The sequence below is a fragment of the Gobio gobio genome (genome assembly GCF_949357685.1).
Source record: "Gobio gobio genome assembly, chromosome: 8".
In the NCBI taxonomy this organism is placed as follows: Eukaryota; Metazoa; Chordata; class Actinopteri; order Cypriniformes; family Gobionidae; genus Gobio; species Gobio gobio.
The window spans coordinates 48,879,032-48,899,469 of record NC_137114.1 but is presented as its reverse complement, the minus strand read 5'-3'; the positions used below and the strand labels follow the sequence as shown (position 1 = coordinate 48,899,469).

Below are 20,438 nucleotides of genomic sequence, written 5' to 3'. Positions count from 1 at the left end.
ACACACGTTACTCTAAAAAAGTTAAGTGAAATTCCATTAAAATAAATCAGAATGTCCAATAGGATTCTAAGAATCCAATTAGATCCTACAGGATAAATTGAAATTCCAACAGTTGTTTTTTTTTTTTTTTTTTTTTTTTACAAGGGATTAGTTATTCAGCATTTAAAAAACTGATGAAAGCTGATAGAAAGAGATTAGCTCCAATCACCCATTCTGCAAATATTAACGAGCAAAATCCAGTCATTTCTATACTAAAAAATAAATATAAAAATCGGTGATTCTGTGCGTTCAGATGGTCCCGTGAATTTGGTTTGAAAGTGACCGCTGTGTGAGCTGTGCTTTATACCCAGCTAAAAAAAATTGGTTCCCAGAACAGACACAGTTCTTGGTTAGCCAGGAAAGTTTTATTTTATAGAACGTTCCCTGTTGGTTTGGCGAGAGTTCCGTTAACCCTAACCTCTTTACTTCGATATCATTTACCTAGCTGTATCAGTATTCATCCAGCACTTCTGTGTCCCATATATTATAAGCGGTATGGAAGTCAATAATCATTACTACAAACCATATCTTGTTTTGAACGTTTGAACTATTGTTTAATCAACAGAAACAGCACAAACCTTCATATGGATTATGGAGGATTAAATAGGATTGAATGCATTAATATGTAAGATTGAACGCAACGATATATGTTGTGAACATTTTTTTATTTAATTATATTTCAACATACATGCCAACGTATTTTGGAGAAAACACTTATTTAACAAAAAGATTTGCCCAACATATTCAATTATTTTACTTCAATGAAAGGATTTTTTTTTTGTGATTTAAAAAAAAAAAAAGATCAAAAGGATTAACAATGCAGATTTATTTTTACAGGCTTCTTTGTTCATTTTAACCAAGGATGCCAGTAATTCTGACCCTGACTGTAAGTTCTTGTGCAAAATAATAAGAGTGTGGCTGAAAAAATACAGGTTTTTTTCACCACCAATGCATTTCGGCACACAGGCCTTCATCAAATCCGAAACTGAATCCTGAGCCGCGTTTCCACCGATATTACCCGGAACAATTTGTACCAGGAACTTTTTCCCCCCCAGACCTGCTACTGTCTGCGTTTCCACTGCGGTCTAAAGTACCGAGAAGATTAGGCAAATTAGTCCGGTGATGTAGGACTGCGCGCGGCTGCTCCTCCCAGTCAGCGACGGACAGGAATCACTTTTGCGCGACACTGTTTGCAACAATAACAAGTATGAAGGAGATGCGAGCAGCGCTGCTTTTGCTGGTTATGTATGGGATTACTAAAGAGGTCATTAACAAAACTGCGTAAAGCTAGATGTAAAATAAGACAACGTATGTTATGATCAGCTATTACGGACATTGACTGTGCGATTGCTGAGACGAACTCGCGCCATCGTATAAAAAAGAGCAAGACTGATATTTACTGAAGGCAGAACGAACCTCGCAAAAGACTTTTAAAAATGCCAGTTGAAATAAAATGCTGCGTGAGCTCAACTTATAAGCATGTTCAGCGCCCAAGTCCCACCCCCGAAAGTTCCCGAACTTTGAAAAAGTACCACCTCGGGAGCAGGGCCGTTTGAAGGGGGAAATATTTACCCAGAACTTCCTTTAGACCCTGGTTCTTGCGGTCGAAACACACTGAGTACCATCCTAAAGTTCCTAGATCCTGGGGAAAATTCCTGCAGTGGAAACGCGGCTCTGGATTTGGTGCATCCCTAGTTTCCACAGAACGGTGCAGTACGCAATTTTTGCCGTTTCCATTGTCAGAAGTTGTAAATGGTATTCCATACCACTTTTTTGGCCCTCTTCCATTGGGGTCCTAGCACAGTAGTCCGATACTAAAGTGAGGAGCTAGACTCACTACAGAATATTGATTGGTTGACAGATAATCATAACTTGGCTGTGTTTGTCCTTGCAGCCTTGGCTTAAACAAAGAGCATCTTCTCCTTGTGACAAACAACCACATGCCGAGAAGCAAGAACAAGATCTGCTGTATGTCGTCAACTGTTGTTTACTGGTCGCTTTCTTATTTGGAAGAGAATGACGTTGATCGCTACACCATGCCTATCAAATACTGTTAGTAGTGGACACGTACGATGGATAAGGGTTTAGTGTCTTGAATCGTACTGAGCTGTATTGAACCGTAGCACTCGGTGGAAACAAGCCGTTAATGGTTCAATCAAAGAATAAGAGATTAAAGGCCTGTACACACCAGGACGAATATCGCGCGCGCTTATCGCCAGCGTTTTTCGTGACGTTTTTCTTGGTCTTGAGTGTTCACACCCAAGAGATTTCCACTGGCGATGCGCCGAGTGAACATTTAAATTCAGTAGATGCGCTCCAACAAGCAAATGTAGGAGTGCACAAGATGGTGCTGCGGCACTTTACGCTTCTGACACTCGCTTGTCACACAGAAGAAGAGAGACAGTATTTACGTGCTTGCCAAAACCATAGACATATGTCTATGGCCAAAACCATTCACACACACTTTTTACTAACTGGCAAGCAGCATTTGCTGTTCATCTTCTTCTTTGTCTACTTACTACTTCTACGTCGTATCAATGTGTGCTCGGCAAGACCGTTTTGTGCTTGAGCGCCACCAAGTCGTGTTTTACTGTCACTTCAGCAGCTCCAGGCACGTGAACAAAAGCGCTGATCTCATTGGTCGGCCAGTTTTTAACATGCCGCATCAAAATAAAAAAACTAACCCGAGGCGGTTTTTTTAAAATGATGCTTTTACGCCTGGCGTTTTGCGCGTCGGTGTGTACACTAACATTGGCGCCCTTTGTTTAGTCACGAGGCGTTAAACGTCGGCGATAAACGTGCGCGAAAATCGCCCCGGTGTGAACAGGCCTTAAAGTGATCACACACTTTTGCTCCTCTCCAATATAGAAACACCCCCACAAATATTGTGGTATTTCAAAGCAATGCTAGCTTAACTACACATTTAATAGAACTTAATAACTTTGTGTACTGAATCTCAAATGGTTTTCTTGAACAGACTTGATCTGAGAATAACATTTGCTCAGTGTGACACATGACAATGGTTTTTAATATGAATCCTTAAAGTCGTTGATTGGGTGAAACTCTCTCCACACTGAGTACAGTGGAACGGTTTATCACCAGTATGAACTCGCTCATGTACTTTCAGGTTTCCAGACTGAGTGAAACTCTTGTCACAATATGAGCACTTGTAAGGTCTTTCTCCAGTATGAATTCTTTGGTGTCGTTTCAGTTGGCCAGTTGCAGCAAAGCTCTTTCCACAGTCAAAGCACACATAATCTCTCACTCCATTTTCTGTTGTCTGGTGCAGTTTAAAACTGTTTAGCTGTGAAAAACTCTTTCCACCAAAAGTACACAAGTGAGTCCTCTCATCTGAAGGAACTTTTTCATTCAGATGTGATGATGATCTAAAATCTTCACCACACTGATCACAGTTGAATGGCTTTTCTCCTGAGTGAATGCGCAGATGATTACAGAGACTTCTGGGAGATTTGAAACTCTGTCCACACCAAGTACACTGGTACAGCTGCTCTCCAGTATGAAGTCGCTCATGTACTTTCAGGTTTCCAGACACATTGAATCTCTTGTCACAAACTGAGCACTTGTAAGGTCTTTCTCCAGTATGAATTCGTTGGTGACGTTTTAGTTGAGTAGGTGTAGTAAAGCTCTTCCCACAGTCACAACACACATGATCTCTCACTTCATTATGCATTTTCTGGTGCTGTTTAAATCCATCCAGTCGTGTAAACCTCTTCCCACAGAAAGCACACACATAAGGCTTCTCATCGGAATGAACTTTTAGGTGACTTTTAAGATTTGAAGACGAATTAAACTTTTTACTACACTGATCACAGTTGAACGGTTTTTCTCCAGAGTGACGGAGCAGATGATTATTGAGGCCTGATGCTTGAGTAAAACTCTTCTCACACTGAGAGCATGTGTACGGTCTCTCTCCAGTGTGAACTCTCATGTGTGTGTTAAGGTTTCCTTTTTGTCTGAAACTCTTTCCACACTGAGAGCAAGTGTGCAGCCTTGTAGCTTTTGTTCCTTGAGATTTTAAGTCACATTTCTCCTCTACTTCGTTCAGTTTGTGTCTTTGCTCCATCGCTTCCATCCAGTCTAAAATAAACATAATAAGTAGTTAGAACCAGTTCAGAACTCAAGTAAACCCTTAAAGGGATAGTTCACCCAAAAGTTAAAATACTGTCATCAATCGCTCACCTTCATGACGTTTCGAACCCATAAGACTATTGTTCATCTTTGAAAAAACAAAGATATTGAAATTCCATGCAACTCAAAAAGGTCATAAAAACAAATCTATATAAATCCATGAATCAAGAGATGCAATCGCTTTATATTTATAACAGATTTAATTTAGGGTTATAGATATATATAAACAAAGTCACAAACACTATATTGCCAAAAGTTTTCAGGACGCCTGCCTTTACATGCACATGAACTAGAATGACATCCCATTATTAATCCATAGGGTTAAATATGGAGTTGACCCACCCTTTGCAGCTATAACAGCTTCAACTCTTCAGGGAAAGCTTTCCACAAGGTTTAGGAGTGTTTATGGGAATTATGACCATACTTCTAGAAGCGCATTTGTGAGGTCTGGCACTGATGTAGGACGAGAAACCCTGGCTCGCAGTCTCCACTCTAATTCATCCCAAAGGTGTTCTATCGGGTTGAGGTCAGGACAGTCAAGTTCCTCCACACCAAACTCGCTCATCCATGTCTTTATGGACCGACGCTTTGTGCACTGATGCACAGTCATGTTGGAATAGGAAGGGGCCATCCCCAAACTGTTCCCACAAAGTTGGGAGCATGAAATTGTCCAAAATGTCTTGGTATGCTGAAACATTAAGAGTTCCTTTCACTGGAACTAAGGGGCCAAGCCCAACCCCTGAAAAACAACCCCACACCATAATGTACTTATTGCACAGGTGGCAACCGATCACGCTTGAATTCACAGAGCTCCTGAGAGCAACCAATCCTTTCAGAAATGTTTGTAGAAGCATCTGCATGCCTAGGTGCTTGATTTTATTCACCTGTGTCCATGGAAGTGATTGGAACACCAGAATTCAATTATTTGGAGGGGTGTCCCAATACTTTTGGAAATATGGTGTACGTAGACTGCATCAAATATGGTAAACATGTATACAATAGAAATGTTATTTTGGGGTAAAATAACCCTCTAAAAGCAGAAAGCAGCAGGTATCTCTCTGAGATTATCGAGTATCAGATATTAATGTGCCAAACAAAATGTGTTTGACAACTGCTATACATGGTTATGATCATTTAGATGCATTTCTTTAACGTTTACTTTACTATATTGCTCATTATTTCACCAAAGTAGTCATAATGAAGAATCAAGAATAGACACAAACCTGTTTGTTCTTCAGTCTCTTCGTGTTTTATTCTGAATGGTTCTGGATCACTGATGTCCTCATTTTCCAGTTTAACAAACTCCATCTTTACCATAATATGTCAGGCAGATTGCAGTTGTTCCTTCTCTGTTCTTCTCTTGTAGGATGATGGGGTATTACCAGCATATGCAGAATTGTTGTGGCTGGGAGTCACTAATGAATGACATCCTGTCGCTGTGAGTGTGACTTGAAGGACCAGACCTGCTGAATATAAAAAAATAGATGCTTATAAAACTGATTTACAAAAGTGTTTGGTTTAATTGATTCCTTTATTTTGTATTTCCATAGTTTTATCCGCCTCATTCTGTGTCAACTCAACCAGAGGTCCCCAGCTATTTTTTCTTTTGATTTTAAAAAATTCTGGTGAAAGAAATACATAAACGAAGGAAAAGGCCAAAATATTAAATGTCATGAATATATTTACTGAGTAATCCACTGTTTTGTAGTGAGGGCTCAAAATTACAATTTACACCTGAGATTTGGAGCAAAATTACGGGGGGGGTTTCATTTTAAAGTCCTTATATGGTTCAATCCCACAGATGCGGGGATTTCAGTGTGGCTCCAATTGTACACATTTTCCGTGGTCAAAAACCAAACGTGGTTCACTTTGCATAGAGCTGATACTTTTTTCTTTTAAAGAGGAATCTCTGAAGAACAAATAATGATGAAACTAGAAATGTATATATTTTTTTCTATCAACACAATTGCATAGAATGTCTGAGAGCCATAAATATTATTTTTCAAAAGTTTGTATGATCGTAAAGCTAAAAGTATTAAATATATCTTAATATCCTTATAGATTCTAATTCTTAATTAACTTCTTTTTTTAATCCTCTTTTTTAAGGCCGTATATGGTTAAATCCCAGAGATATTGGGATGTCAATGTGGTAACATTTAGTTGCGATACTCTGTATTTTAACTCTTGGTAGCTTCAGAAGCTGTTAAAATTAACAAAATCCCTTCTTTCAAATATCCCTGAAACGGATTCAAATATAGATTCCTATAAATACACTTTTGAGATCAAGTTAATGTGCCTCAACTTGACCATTTATGTGTATGTTTGACACTCAGAGAGGTGTGTTGTTGTATGCTATTGTTTTGAAAGAGGGAAACAAGATATGTTTTTAGTTTCAACATTATTTATTCTTCAGACATACCCTGTTCTATATGCGACCCATGTTTGGTTTTTGGCCTCTGAAAATGTGTACAATTTACCAATTTACTTATGGAGCCACATTGGCATCCCCATATCTCTAGGACTGAACCATACAAAGCCTTTAAAATGAAGATACCAAAATAAATGTTTGTTAACAACCAAAATCTAAAGGGATATTAAGATATAATTAATACTTCTTTAGTTACAGGTATGGAAACTTGGGGCAAAAACAACAACTGGTTTTCCCCATTTTTGAACTCTCACTGTTGGATTATAATGTAACAAAGATTGCTAAAGTCAACAGATTTTACTAAAAGACCTATGAATCTCTGTGTAAAAAATAAAATGATAATGCTGCCATGTTTCAAAAGTATTTTACCCCAGTGTAATTTGGCTCCAAATCTCAGGTGAGAATTAACATTTTGACCCTCCCTCTACAAAATAGTGGATTACTCAGTAAATTTACATTCATTACATTTAATATTTTGGCTTTCATCACTATTTATGTTTGTCTTTCTGCAGAAAAAATATTAACAAAATCAAATATTTGAGCTGGGGATGTTTCTGAAATGTGGTTGATTTCACATGGAATGACCCATCTGTCTTAATACATTTTATTAGATCTTCATTTTTTTTATTCACCTTTTATATGTTGAAAATAAAGTATGTGCTATGCTGATACCATTTTTATTTAATCTTCCACTAAAATTAAATAGCTGAACACAGGGGACTGGCAAAGCATTTTATTTTACAGTTTCGCATTTACTTGTCTTACATGTTTACTTAAAGAAATAACAGTAAATTGTGCATACTTACAAGCAACTAACTCTAAACCAAACCCTACTTATACAGTAAGGGCTCATTCGTTCAGTTCATTCATACAGCAGTGATTTTAGTTTAGTCAAACTCAAAATAAAATGTATTTAGTAATGACGAATGAAGACATTGAAAGTTGCTGACATTATGATAAAAACAAACAATTATAGATACTGTGAATGAATGAATGAATGATAAAAGCTCATTGCATTTAGCAAGGAAACATTGCCTTAATACAATAATTTGCCTTAATACAATAATTGCGGTGGGTAAAATAGAAAACACTGCTAAATGAAATGGAATGGAATACAATAGACTATAAATAGCTCAGATATTGAGGCACTGAAGTCAACTTGCTAACGTGTAACACAACAAAGTGAGAGAAAAAAACGTGTTTGTAAATGGTTTATGTTCAAGACAACCAGTTTCGGTTTCGCTATGTATCATTTAAAGCGTTTATCATGTAAAGTATCGGTTTTCACCTAGTTCTTGTAGTTGTTTACCTTCCTCGTCGTTCCCTTGATCTCGTGTCTCTCATCTGCCCCAAACGCGCTCTCAACTGTCGTAAACACCTACCGTACGCACTGAGCAGCAATCGCTACTCGCTTGTTTTCCTCAAGTGGGCGCTCCAAAACTACATTGAAGCGCATTGTTTCACTGTGTGAAGACATTTTACACAATAACGTACATAGTACTGTCTTACACTGTTGTTTGCACATAGTGGCAAAAATAATGGGGCAATTATTGATTGCTATCAGGATGTGAGGAGAATTTAAACTAGTAAAACAAAAAAGTGTCAAACCACAACAACTCAATCAATTCCCTACAGAATATACAAAATAAAGTCCCACTACATGTTTTATTATTTGGACGTCATTTATTGGGCCAATATGCAATTATCAATTCCCACAATTTTTCCAAATGTATTTTTTTTTACAGTGTTGTGTTTTTATATTACAAAGATTGCCATATATCTCATTCTACTTAACAAAAAAAAAGAAAAAAGTTTCACCTAAATAAAAACCAAAACTCAAAACCTCAGTTTAATGACAGTCAAAAAATGTAAATTAAAATTTACAATTAAAGTTATATCTTTTCATGCAGACAAATGACTGATTGGGGAACATCATCTATATTTTCATGTGTTTTTGTTACATTTGTTTCTGGTCTAAAGAACTATACAGAGTTAAATGTAGTTGACATAGTACAGAGATGTCTACATTTCATTAGACAATGCTTTGTTTGACAACTAATTACTAGCTAAAAACTGTTATTTTACATGTTTAACTTTCATCCCTGTGACATCTTTGGACAATGGTTTTTCATATGAATCCTTACCCGATTTGCTCGGGTGAAACTCTCTCCACACTGAGTACAGTGGTACGGCTTCTCTCTAGTATGAACTCGCTCATGTACTTTCAGGTTTCCAATCTGAGCGAAACCCTTGTCACAATATGAGCAAATGTAAGGTTTTTCTCCAGTATGAGTTCTTTGGTGCTTTTTTAATTGGGAAGCTGTTACAAAGCTCTTTCCACACTCAGAACACGCATGGTCTTTCTCACCGGTATGCATTTTCTCATGTCGTCTAAACGACTCTATCCATGAAAAACTCTTTCCACAATACGAACACACATGGGGCTTCTCATCTGCATGAGTGCTCAGGTGGCATTGCAGATTTGTTGAAGAAATAAACTTCTTACCACATTGATCACAGTTAAATGGTCTTTCTCCAGTATGAATGCGCAGATGAACTCTAAGATTTGATGAGCTAGTGAAACTATTTCCACACTGAGGGCATGAGTACGGTTTCTCTCCAGTGTGAACTCTAATGTGTTTAATGAGGTGTACTTTTTGTGTGAAACTCTTTCCACATTGGGAGCAGGGGAACGGTTTCTCTCCAGTGTGAACTCTTATGTGTCTCTGAAGTCTGTTTCTATTTGTGAAACTCTTTCCACACTGCGGGCAAGTGAAAATATTTTCTACAGGGTGAATTCTTATGTGACTTTTAAGGCGTTTCTTTACTTCAAAACTCTTTTCACAGTGATGGCATGCAAACGACTTTTTGGCTTTTCTTCTTAGAGTTCTGTTTCTTGAGGCATTCTCTTCAGTCTGAGAGCGATTAATAGATTCAGTTGAAAGACTGTGAGGTTTCTGACACTCCTCCACTGCATTAAGTTCTTGATTTTGCTCTTTCACCTCCATCAGATCTACAATAAAAACACAGTGATTTATAAAAATCAAATCAAGAGCAACAAAGATCAAGTATCTATTTGTATCTTTTTGAATGGATACATTTAATTACGCCATTCTGATGTTAACATAATAATAAAAAAAAACTATTATCAGGGCTTTACATTAGGGGCTTTCGCACTGGAGGAACCTGTTCATAGTTCCTAGAACCAATGGTGGAAGTACCCGGATTTTGCTGTGTTCGCACCGCAGGAAGTAGGGACGATTTTAGTACTAGGAGCTTCTTTTGGGTAGCCTGGTCCTACCAGACTCTCGTGCATTTCATTTGTACAGAGAGTCTGGCCACTCTCCATTGACAAGCGTTCACTTCCTTGAAGTCGGGTACTCTGTTGAAGTTTAAAACTATTGGATCTGCCTAGAGCCACTCTGGATCTGCCATAACCAATCGCTAAAATTTGGTGGTGACGTATGTCATCTCAAACTAGCGCACAACATCAACATCAGCGTCATCGTTCTCAGCCACTCCCTCTGTTCACTGATTGGACTGGTTAAAATTTGACCGGAGAAAACCAGAGAATATCCCGCAATCCCAGACGGAGCACTTGAGGAAAATGAACATTGAACGGAAGTACGTAGGGGGACGAGTCAGGCTACCACCAAACCACTAAGGAATTTGAATGTTAAATACAGATCCATGTATTTATTCACAAATGGGAAGAATCTCGAAACTAACGATATATTTGACAAATTATTGCAAATATTATTTGCAAATAGTCCCAAAATGATTATTTCCAAACTAGAATTAGACCTAGAATTTTGTTCACTGTTACGCAGCACATTTAAGCTTCTGCAAGAACCAATGAGGTTCATTCTCGTGTTACGCAGCACGTTTGAGCTTCAGCAAGAACCAACGAGGTTCATTCTCGTGTTACGCAGCACGTTTGAGCTTCAGCAAGAACCAATGAGGTTCATTCTCGTGTTCTGAAGCACACTTGAGCTTCTGCAAGAACCAATGAGGTTCATTCTCGTGTTACACAGCACGTTTGAGCTTCAGCAAGAACCAACAACGTTCATTCTCGTGTTACGCAGCACGTTTGAGCTTCAGCAAGAACCAACGAGGTTCATTCACGTGTTACGCTGCACGTTTGAGCTTCAGCAAGAACCAATGAGGTTTATTCTCGTGTTACGCAGCACGTTTGAGCTTCCGCAAGAACCAACGAGGTTCATTCTCGTGTTACTCAGCACGTTTGAGCCTCAGCAAGAACCAATGAGGTTCATTCTTGTGTTTCGCAGCACTTTTGAGCCTCAGCAAGAACCAATGAGGTTCATTCTTGTGTTACGCAGCACTTTTGAGCCTCAGCAAGAACCAATGAGGTCCATTCTGGTGTTACGCAGCACGTTTGAGCTTCTGCAAGAACCAATGAGGTTCATTCTTGTGTTACGCAGCACGTTTGAGCTTCTGCAAAAACCAACGAGGTTCATTCTTGTGTTACGCAGCACGTTTGAGCTTCAGCAAGAACCAACGAAGTTCATTGTCGTGTTACACAGCACGTTTGAGCTTCCGCAAGAACCAATGAGGTTCATTCTGGTGTTACACAGCACATTTGAGCTTCCGCAAAAACCAACGAGGTTCATTCTTGTGTTACGCAGCACGTTTGAGCTTCAGCAAGAACCAACGAAGTTCATTGTCGTGTTACACAGCACGTTTGAGCTTCCGCAAAAACCAATGAGGTTCATTCTCGTGTTACGCAGCACGTTTGAGCTTCAGCAAGAACCAATGAGGTTCATTCTTGTTACGCAGCACGTTTGAGCTTCAGCAAGAGGTTTGACCAGGCTAGTTGAAAAAATCCTTAGCGCTGCTCCCTGAGTATGATAAAAGTCCATTGCATTTTTCATTTTTTAATTGACTGTAATATCACTGCTCCTATTATTTACAGATCTGATTAACTGCCTGACACTTTGTTATCTTAATGTCCTTAAGCAGTAAACAATAAAATCAGAATCAAGAATGAACACCAACCTCTTTATTCCTCAGTACCTTGTATTTTCATGTCACTGTTTTCACTGTGATCACTGTATAATCTGATAACCAAAACACAGACAAACAAAGTTACAATATTTTCAAACTAAGTTTCCTGAAGCTATTCGTATTTACATACAAAATATTTCATATTTTATTATATATATATATATATATATATATATATATATATATATATATATATATATATATATATATATATATATATATATATATATATATATATATATATATATATATCGTTTCGCAAAAAAAGAAGACAAATACCTGTTTGTTTCCATTGAACAATGGGGCAATAATCACCTTTTATATAAAACTGAATTTTAAAACCCAAACACTTATCAGACATATCTTCATATTTTGAAAGAACTGATGTTTTGCCATCTATTCTACTCGTCCGCAAACAATAATTAGAAATCAAAACAAAACTCTCACATTTACAACACCGTTATGCAGCCGTAGAAGCGCTCTTCCTGTCGTAAACATCTACCGTACCGCGATTGCTGGGGTCGCGTGTATTATTATTCACTCGTCTTCCTCCAGAAGGCGCTGAATGACTGATTCCTGAACCATCACAACTAGCGATTTATAGTCAAATGTGACGGTAACATTACAGCATGAAAGATAAAATGAAATAGACACAAGATTTCTGTTGCTTTCTCTGATTAGGCTCACAGCGTTTATTTGTTAATGAACCTGATGAAAGTGAAAGAATAAGTCAAGAACATCATGAATTCATTACTGAATGTCAATGTATACAATATTTAAATCTATTTGAAGGTAGATAATCATTTGACTAAAATAATAATGAACTAACACATTACTCATCATAATCATACATAAAGAAATATGTAAGTGGAATAGTTACCAATGTAATTTTTTACGCTTATAGCATATGTGTCTTAAAGATGCATTACAATAAATTTTGTATAAAAGTCAACAAATGTAGGCTACTTTGTAGTGTAAATGTGTACAGTGAGGTTTGGAGATTTGAATGCACCTCAAAGGGATATTGGAGTTTGATCAATGTGGCAAGTTACAGGGGATTTCAGACACCAACAAAGAAAACGGAAATATCAGCTTTTCAGTAGCTCAGTTAACACATGCTCTATTTCAACACTTTATTAATTATATTTTAAATAAACATTGTATATGCCTTTTATAAATATATATATTAACAACAACAATCACAATTTGGCCCTTGTCAAACTCACTCAAATCCCATCACTGGTCCATTTTTCCTGCTTCTAACTACAACTTTGAGGACAAAATGAGCTAGAGCTTTTAATTGGGTGAAACTCTTTCCTGGGTGCAATGGTACGGCTGCTCTCCAATATGAAGTCGCTCATGTGTTTTCATGGTTCCAGACTGAGCAAAGCTCTTGTCACAGTATGAGCACTTGTAAGGTTTTCCTCCAGTATGGATTTTTTGGTGCTGTTTCAGATTGCTAGATGTAGTAAAGCTCTTCCCACAGTCACAACACACATGATCTCTCACTCCATCATGTGTTTTCTGGTGCTGTTTCAGATTGCTAGATGTAGTAAAGCTCTTCCCACAGTCACAACACACATGATCTCTCACTCCATCATGTGTTTTTTGGTGCTGTTTCAGATTGCTAGATGTAGTAAAGCTCTTCCCACAGTCACAACACACATGATCTCTCACTCCATCATGTGTTTTCTGGTGCTGTCTACAACTGATCAGCCGTGGAAAACTCTTTCCACAGAGAGAACACACATGAGGCTTCTCATTTGAATGAACTATCAGGTGTAGTTTTAAATTTGATAACGTTTTAAACTTTTTATCACAATGATCACAGTTGAATGGTTTTTCTCCAGTGTGAATGTACAGATGATATTTGAGACTTTTGGCACTTATGAAACTCTCTCCACACTGAGTGCAGTGGTACGGCTTCTCTCCAGTATGAAGTCGCTCATGCTTTTTCAGGTGTGAAGACTGAGTGAATCTCTTGTCACAGTATGAGCACTTGTGAGGTTTTTCTCCAGAATGAATTCTTTGGTGCTGTTTCAGATAGTCATCTCTAGTAAAGCTCTTCCCACATTCCAAGCACACATGATCTCTTACATTATTGTGTGTTGTCTGGTGCTTTTTATAATGATCCAGCCTCGAAAAAGTCTTTCCACAGAGTGAACACGCATAAGGTCTCTCATCTGAATGAACTTTCAGGTGTAGTTTTAGATGTGATGATAAAATGAACTTTTTACCACACTGATCACAGTTAAATGGCTTTTCTCCAGAGTGATGGAGCAGATGATACTTGAGATCAGTTGTACACGTGAAACTCTTTCCACACTGAGTGCATGTATACGGTTTCTCTCCGGTGTGAACTCTCACGTGTTTGTTGAGATTTCCTCTTTGACTGAAACTCTTTCCACACTGAGAGCAGGTGTGCAGCTTATTAGCTTTTGTTCCTTGAGTTTTGTAGTTGTCCTTTTCTGCTTCATTCAGTTTGTGTCTTGGTGGTTTCAACTCCATCCAGTCTAAAAAAGATGTGTGGGTAAAATAAGTTCAAGTGAACTCTGATTTCACAGAAGAAAGCAACAGAGTATACTGGATGTGCCAAAGGTTAGTTAATTCATTCTCTTGTTAATACCATCAAAATGTGTTTAATAAATGCTATACAAGGTTATGATGATTTGGATGCATTTCTGTATATTGTATAATCTAATTTCACATCCACCGCAACAAAGATAGTTTGCGGTTTGATATTCAGATTTGGTTGGGCTAGAACCCCGCAGTGCGCTGTCGTAGACATTCAAATAATATGTAATTCTTCATGATTTGTGATTTTAGGTGAAGCGGTCAGAGAGCAGTGTCTTTTCATAGTGACTCTTAATTTTATAATGCATATAGCTCCATAAGTTGGACACTTGAAAGACTAAAACCCGTGTCATCTTGACTTGCTTGATTTGATTTCTGTCTCCTTCTTTGAGTTTAATCACAGGGTGATGTTCCAATGAATAGTGGTCCAAGCCATTAGATAAATGAGCTTATGTGTTTAAAGAATGGTCATCTAGCCAGGTCATACTAGGCCCAAAAAGACTATTATGATTTGTTAAATAGTTCACAGTGCAATTCCTTAACTTCCCTATTCTGATTTGTGAAAGGGTTCGCAGTGCAGTTTGGGTCAGTTACCGGAAGCTAGTGATTACCGTTTATAAAGTATAAAGTATTAACCCCCTGGAGCTGTATTGATTACTTTTATGATGAATGGATGTGATTTTTGGGCTTCAAAAAAATAGTACCATTCACTCTCATTATAAAGCTTGGAAGAGCCAGGATATTTTTTTTTTATTTAACTTCGAATGTGTTTGGTTGAAAAAAGAAAGTCATATACACCTCAGATAGCTAGGGGGTGAGTAAATTATGGGATGATTTTAATTTTTGTGTTACCTTTTAAGCACTCAGGGAAGGGTTAACTGGCCAAAACTTTTTCACAAATCAGAATAGTGAAGTTAAGGAACCAAGGATGGGGTACCTGACCAAAATTGCACATGAAATATTTCACAGTAGTCTCCCCATTCCGACTAAGAGACTTAACAAGATTTTACTGCAATATTTTTAAAATTTATATTTAAGTGTTATCGCCATATTTAAGTGTGCATTAAATCCGACTAAATTGGTTAATAAAACGTGCATTGATCTACTGGAAAACGAAAAATTGCACAATTTACCGTACCAATATTTTTTAATTGACCGTTAAAAGTTATATGGGAAAATACAAATATGCTGTGCGATTTCTCGTCCACCACAGAGTGTGCCATAAAGTGGACACAACCCCTTTATAGTAGAGATACTCAGAAATAAACATTTTAAACTTTTTTTTATTGTGGAATTATTTTTAATTAACAGTTGAACTGGTCAGATACACAATGCACAAAGCCGCCTATTGTGCCTTCAGCCCGTTTTGCGGTGCAGTTTCTCGGCCGCCACAGTTGAAGAGGACAGTTCATTATAGTAGAGCTGCTACTCTAACGAGATCCAAATCAAGCACTTTTTACTCTAGAATTATTTCTTTATGAAGCTTTGAACTTCACAGTGCACAATGAGCCGCCAATGCGCTTTCAGCCCATTTTGCGACGCTGTTTCTCGGCCGTCACAGAATGGAAATGAGCTCTTTAGCGCTACTCCTCTAAGGAAATATAAATTAAGCACTTTTTAATGTAGAATATTTTTTTTAATAAAGCGTTGAACTTGACATTACACAATGCATACTGAGCCATATAGCGGCTTCAGACGATGTTGTGGTAGGCTACTGTTTCTCGGCCGCCACAGTGTGTGCGTTAAATTGAACATGCGTCCATTATAGTAGAGCTACTCCTCTAACAAAATACATATTTTAAGCAATTTTTTTACTGTAGATTAATTTTTTTATGAAGCTTTTAACTGGCAATTTTGCGGGGGTTTTTGGGGTGCGTTAAAGTTGATATTAGTCCATTAGAGGTAGGCCCTACTCCTCTACCGAAATACAAATTAAGCAGTTTTAGTGTAGATTTCTTTTTTTATGAATCTTTGAAATGAGCACATTACACTATGCAGAATAAGCAGCCTATTGCATTTTCTTACAAATTTTGCAGTGCCGTTTCTCGGCCGCCACGGAGTGTGCGTTAAAATGTACATGAGCCCGAGTAGAGCTAGCCTACTCCTCTAACGAAATACATATTTTAAGCAATTTTTTTTACTGTAGATTAATTTTTTGTAAGAAGCTTTGAACTGGCAATTTTGTGGGGTTTTTCAGGGTGTGTTAAAGTTGATATTAGTCCATTAATAGAGGTAGGCCTACTCCTCTACCGGAATACATATTAAGCAGTTTTAGTGTAGATTTCTTTTTTTTTTAATTAATCTTTGAATTGAGCACATTACACAGTGCACAATGAGCCACCTATTGCATTTTCTTGCAATTTTGCGGTGCCGTTTCTCGGCCGCCACAGAGTGTGCGTTAAAATGTAGGCCTACATGAGCCCATTATAGTAGAGGTCCTCCTCTAACGAAATACATATTTTAAAATTTTTTTACTGTATAATTATTTTTTTATGAAGCTTTGAGGTGAGCACATTACACAATGCACTATGAGCCGTCTATTGCGTTGTCTGGCAATTCCACGGTGTTGTTTCTTGCCAAAGAGGGTGCGTTAAAGGGGACAAAACCATTATAATAGAGCTACTCCTCTAACGAAATTCAAATTTTAAGCAATTTTTACAGTAGATTAATTTTTTATGAACAGTTGATCTGGGCAGATTACACAATGCACACAGCTATTTTGCATTCCCAGCCAATTTCGCGACGCTGTTTCTCGGCGGGCTAAGGGCTGGAAATGCAATGGGCGGCTCATTGTGAAATATGCCAAAAAATTCATAAATTCAAGGCTTCATAAAAATTGTAAAATAGTACAAAATACAAATGATATATTTACAAGTTTATAATATATGCATTTAAGCAAAAATTTGTGTGCATTTTAAAGCAATGATAACATGATAATTTTGTATAATCATCCACAGGCGATTTGATGGTATAGAGTCCTTGCAGGGGAAGGTGTCATCTATTCAGGTGTTGGGTCATCTGGAGTCTTCATAAGAGGCTGGATCCTGGCATAATCTCTACCTTGTGATATTGAAATTTGTAATATTTTTTTTTATTTTATTTTATTGATTTATTAATGCACTAGTCTACAGTCATTTTTATCAATATTTCTGTGGTATTTACTTTTAAAAAGTAAGGCCTAATTTTTTTTTCTGAAAATAGATAATGGTAGCCTAATAAGGTCCCTAAAAAGTGTGAATAAGAGAAAAAACCCATGTTCCCCATGAGCTGATGACATGTACAATAATTAAATAATACTGTAATTATATTTTATGTCTTTGTGTGTCTAGTTTATAATTTTTTACTCTGGAAATAGGCACAAACGCATCGCAATCCCTTAAAAAGTGTAAAAATGTGTATTTCGTTAGAGTAACAGCTCTACTAATGTCCTTTTTTAACACACCCTCTGTGGCGGCCGAGAAACCCCACATGAAAAAATACTATAGTATATTATAGTAAAATTACTCTACTAAATACTAAAGTGTTTTTGAACCGTACTATAGTAAATATACTACAGTAAATTAACAAAGTGTTGTAAATACTGTAATATACTACAATATATTACAATTTACTGTAGTATATTTACTATAGTATGGTTAAAAAACACTATAGTATTTACTAAAGTAATTTTACAATAATATACTATAGTATTTTGCCGGCGGCTCATTGTGTAATGTGCTCAGTTCAAAATTCTTAAAATATGAATTTCGTTAGAGAAGTAGCTCTTCTATAAAGGACTTGTGTCCACTCTAACGCACACTCTGTGCGGCTCGTATTTAATAACTTTAACGGTCAATTAAAACATATTGGTGCAGTAAAATCTGCCAATTTTCGTTTTCGTTGCTCACGAGTCAATAAGTAGCCTAACAAACTAATAAGTACTGGATTCAGCCTCGTCAACTATTGGAGCTATATGCATTACAAAATTAAGAGTCACTATGAAAAAACACTGCTCTCTGACCCGGAGGACCGCTTCACCTGAATTCACAATGAACAATGATATGCAACATTATTTGCCTGTCTACGACAACGCACTGCGGGGTTAGCCAAAAATCTGAAACCGCAAATATCTTTACAGTCAGCAATCAGCAATGAACACCAACCTATTTGTTCCTCAGTATCTTCATGTTTTATATTGGATGGTTCTGGATTACGCATGTCTTCAATCTCCTCTTTAATAAACTCCATCTTTAACATAGATTTCAAATGTTTACTCTTGGATTTCTCTTGTTATTTCTTCTCAGAACGATCATCTTCTTCTTTTACGTTTTCTGGCCGTTTGTAAACCGCTTTGAGGCGCATGTGAGCCACCTATTGGAGTGCAGAGTAATTGCGTTGGAAAAAGAGGAGTGTCAATCAGAACAGAGTGAGCATGTATTCACTTCAAAATACACTGAATAATTCTTTATTACGAATGCATTTTAGAATACTTTCCCCATCAACCGTTTAAATGTACAACACTGTGGCTGAATCCAAAATCGCCCACTAAACCCTCACTATTCCCTACGTTAGTCCACTAATATGCCACAGTTCACTTGAAGGAGTGAATGAAAACAAGTGCAGACAGACGTGTGCAGAGGCGGGTCTAGACAATTTTTCATTGGGGGGCCAGGCTGGGGCACAGACTCAGAGAGGGCCCTACACTGGAGGTAATAATACTGTATATTATTGATAATAAAACTATTATTCTGCGTAAAAAGGAATTCAAAATGAGTAACTTTGAATGTGATATGAAATAACAAACAACTCAATAGTAGAAGCACATGGCCTGTAGTAAAAGCAATGCAAGAAAGATTTTTTTTCATCTTAGTTGTAAACAAGATAGAGCAACTTTAATTTAATGTTGAGAAGCTGTAGAAGTGTTTATTCATATTTATATCACATTATAAAAATATTATATTTTTCAGGGTTTCCCACAGGATTTTGTGAGACTGTAGTGGTTAGACATTGGTCCCTCTAAGGGGATTCCGGAGCATACTCCCCGGAAGAAAATTTTGTTCATTTTAAATTTAAATGCATAAACCTGGTGCATTTTGAGAGCAAAATTAATTGACTAGATCCATCTTTTTTTTTTTGTAAACAATTTTGTACTCTAGTAATAATTTATTTATTGGTTGCATAGATATGAATGGTGATGATATAGGGCACATACATGATGGTTCATAAATGGTAAAACATGTAGAGTATGCATTCGAGCCATCAAAAATATGTAGCAAAAGAGGTTATCTTTGTTGAATTAACTTATTTCTAGAATAATTAGTGGGTGCCTGACTGCCTGTAATATATTTATTATGTACATATTTACTAGGGGTGTAACTGTTCAAATTACTCATGGTTCAGTTTGTATGTGCTATATTCAGGGAAAAAAGAACTACTGTCAAATACAATTTAAGAAATAAGAACAAATAATCTACGCCATTCACAAATAAATACAATAGAGCAAAATACAGTGCTTTTCAGGTTTTTCTGGTAGATCTAACATTAGTTTTCAGGTACAGAAATATCGAAATATCACAGAAATATCAGTAATCAAATGTAAAATAACATTGCATATTTGACTGTATAAACTAAAGATTGTTCCTTATTAAAGTTACAAAAGCCATTCAATCTAGAGCAGTGAATGATTTCCTTGTCTTGTGTTGTTTGATTAACAGTAAAAACACAGACAGCAGGAATATTATGTTTGCGAGGATACTCAAGACGGTCATGTTGACAATCTGTGTGAATTTGTCCATTTAAGCGCAAGACTTGAAAGAGAACTCAATATTTGCGCGCCATCTGAGATGCGGGTTTGCGCAACTTTTCAAATGCGTCTTCTGGCTCCTGAATGTGTAAATTTGCTTAGTTTTAGTGTATTATTGTGTGCAAATTATTTTTTATAATCTTTAAGGAAATAAACCAACCAAACACCGAACTTCGCCGTTCGTTTGCGCTCACTATTTACTCCGATAACAACATGTCACGGTACAGTGGTTTCTCCCCAGTGCGGAGGAGCTCCACAACCACAACAAACGGGGATGAGTGCAGTGGCCACTTGCATGCATAAAATTAAATATAAATAAATCAAAGCACTGTAAAATATTTTTTAGTTTATTCTTAGCTAAAAACACTTAGTTCTTTCAAAAATATATGTGCTCATTATTGTATATTTACTTCTTTCAAGTAATAAAGTATACTCGTAAGT

The 20,438-nt window shown here is 37.1% G+C and overlaps 3 protein-coding genes across 6 annotated transcripts; all 3 read right to left on the bottom strand.

Moving 5' to 3' along the window:
- Positions 1 to 575: 575 nt before the first annotated feature.
- On the bottom strand, positions 576 to 7,992 carry LOC307129945 (uncharacterized protein). Of its 4 annotated transcripts, none has more exons than XM_079822756.1 (4): positions 7,905 to 7,992; positions 5,412 to 5,654; positions 4,240 to 4,276; positions 693 to 4,137 (listed from the first exon to the last, which is right to left on the bottom strand). In XM_079822756.1, exons 3-4 carry the CDS (start codon positions 4,274 to 4,276, stop codon positions 3,041 to 3,043), a joined length of 1,134 nt encoding a protein of 377 aa, XP_079678882.1. In that variant the 5' UTR covers positions 5,412 to 5,654; positions 7,905 to 7,992; the 3' UTR covers positions 693 to 3,040. The 4 variants fall into 4 exon arrangements, with proteins under 4 accessions (XP_079678880.1, XP_079678882.1, XP_079678883.1 ...); XM_079822757.1 differs by having other exon boundaries at positions 7,926 to 7,983; XM_079822754.1 differs by lacking the exon at positions 4,240 to 4,276 and having other exon boundaries at positions 576 to 4,137.
- Positions 7,993 to 8,296: 304 nt separating this feature from the next.
- On the bottom strand, positions 8,297 to 12,133 carry LOC307129993 (uncharacterized protein). Its single transcript, XM_079822823.1, has 3 exons — positions 11,921 to 12,133; positions 11,633 to 11,694; positions 8,297 to 9,629 (listed from the first exon to the last, which is right to left on the bottom strand). The coding sequence occupies exon 3, from the start codon at positions 9,622 to 9,624 to the stop codon at positions 8,713 to 8,715; it is 912 nt and encodes a 303-aa protein (XP_079678949.1). The 5' UTR covers positions 9,625 to 9,629; positions 11,633 to 11,694; positions 11,921 to 12,133; the 3' UTR covers positions 8,297 to 8,712.
- A 174-nt stretch (positions 12,134 to 12,307) lies between these two features.
- LOC307129930 (uncharacterized protein) lies at positions 12,308 to 18,565 on the bottom strand. Its single transcript, XM_079822729.1, has 2 exons — positions 18,358 to 18,565; positions 12,308 to 14,154 (listed from the first exon to the last, which is right to left on the bottom strand). Exons 1-2 carry the CDS (start codon positions 18,449 to 18,451, stop codon positions 12,938 to 12,940), a joined length of 1,311 nt encoding a protein of 436 aa, XP_079678855.1. The 5' UTR covers positions 18,452 to 18,565; the 3' UTR covers positions 12,308 to 12,937.
- Between the last annotated feature and the right edge of the window lie 1,873 nt (positions 18,566 to 20,438).

Coding starts and splice junctions, on each gene's coding strand:
- LOC307129930 (XM_079822729.1), bottom strand. CDS start 18,451: ATGTTAAAGATGGAGTTTATTAAAGAGGAGATTGAAGACATGCGTAAT. Junction 14,155..18,357: donor AGATACTGAGGAACAAATAG/GTTGGTGTTCAT, acceptor CATCTTTTTTAG/ACTGGATGGAGTTGAAACCA.
- LOC307129945 (XM_079822754.1), bottom strand. CDS start 5,505: ATGGTAAAGATGGAGTTTGTTAAACTGGAAAATGAGGACATCAGTGAT. Junction 4,138..5,411: donor AGAGACTGAAGAACAAACAG/GTTTGTGTCTAT, acceptor TGTTTATTTTAG/ACTGGATGGAAGCGATGGAG.
- LOC307129993 (XM_079822823.1), bottom strand. CDS start 9,624: ATGGAGGTGAAAGAGCAAAATCAAGAACTTAATGCAGTGGAGGAGTGT.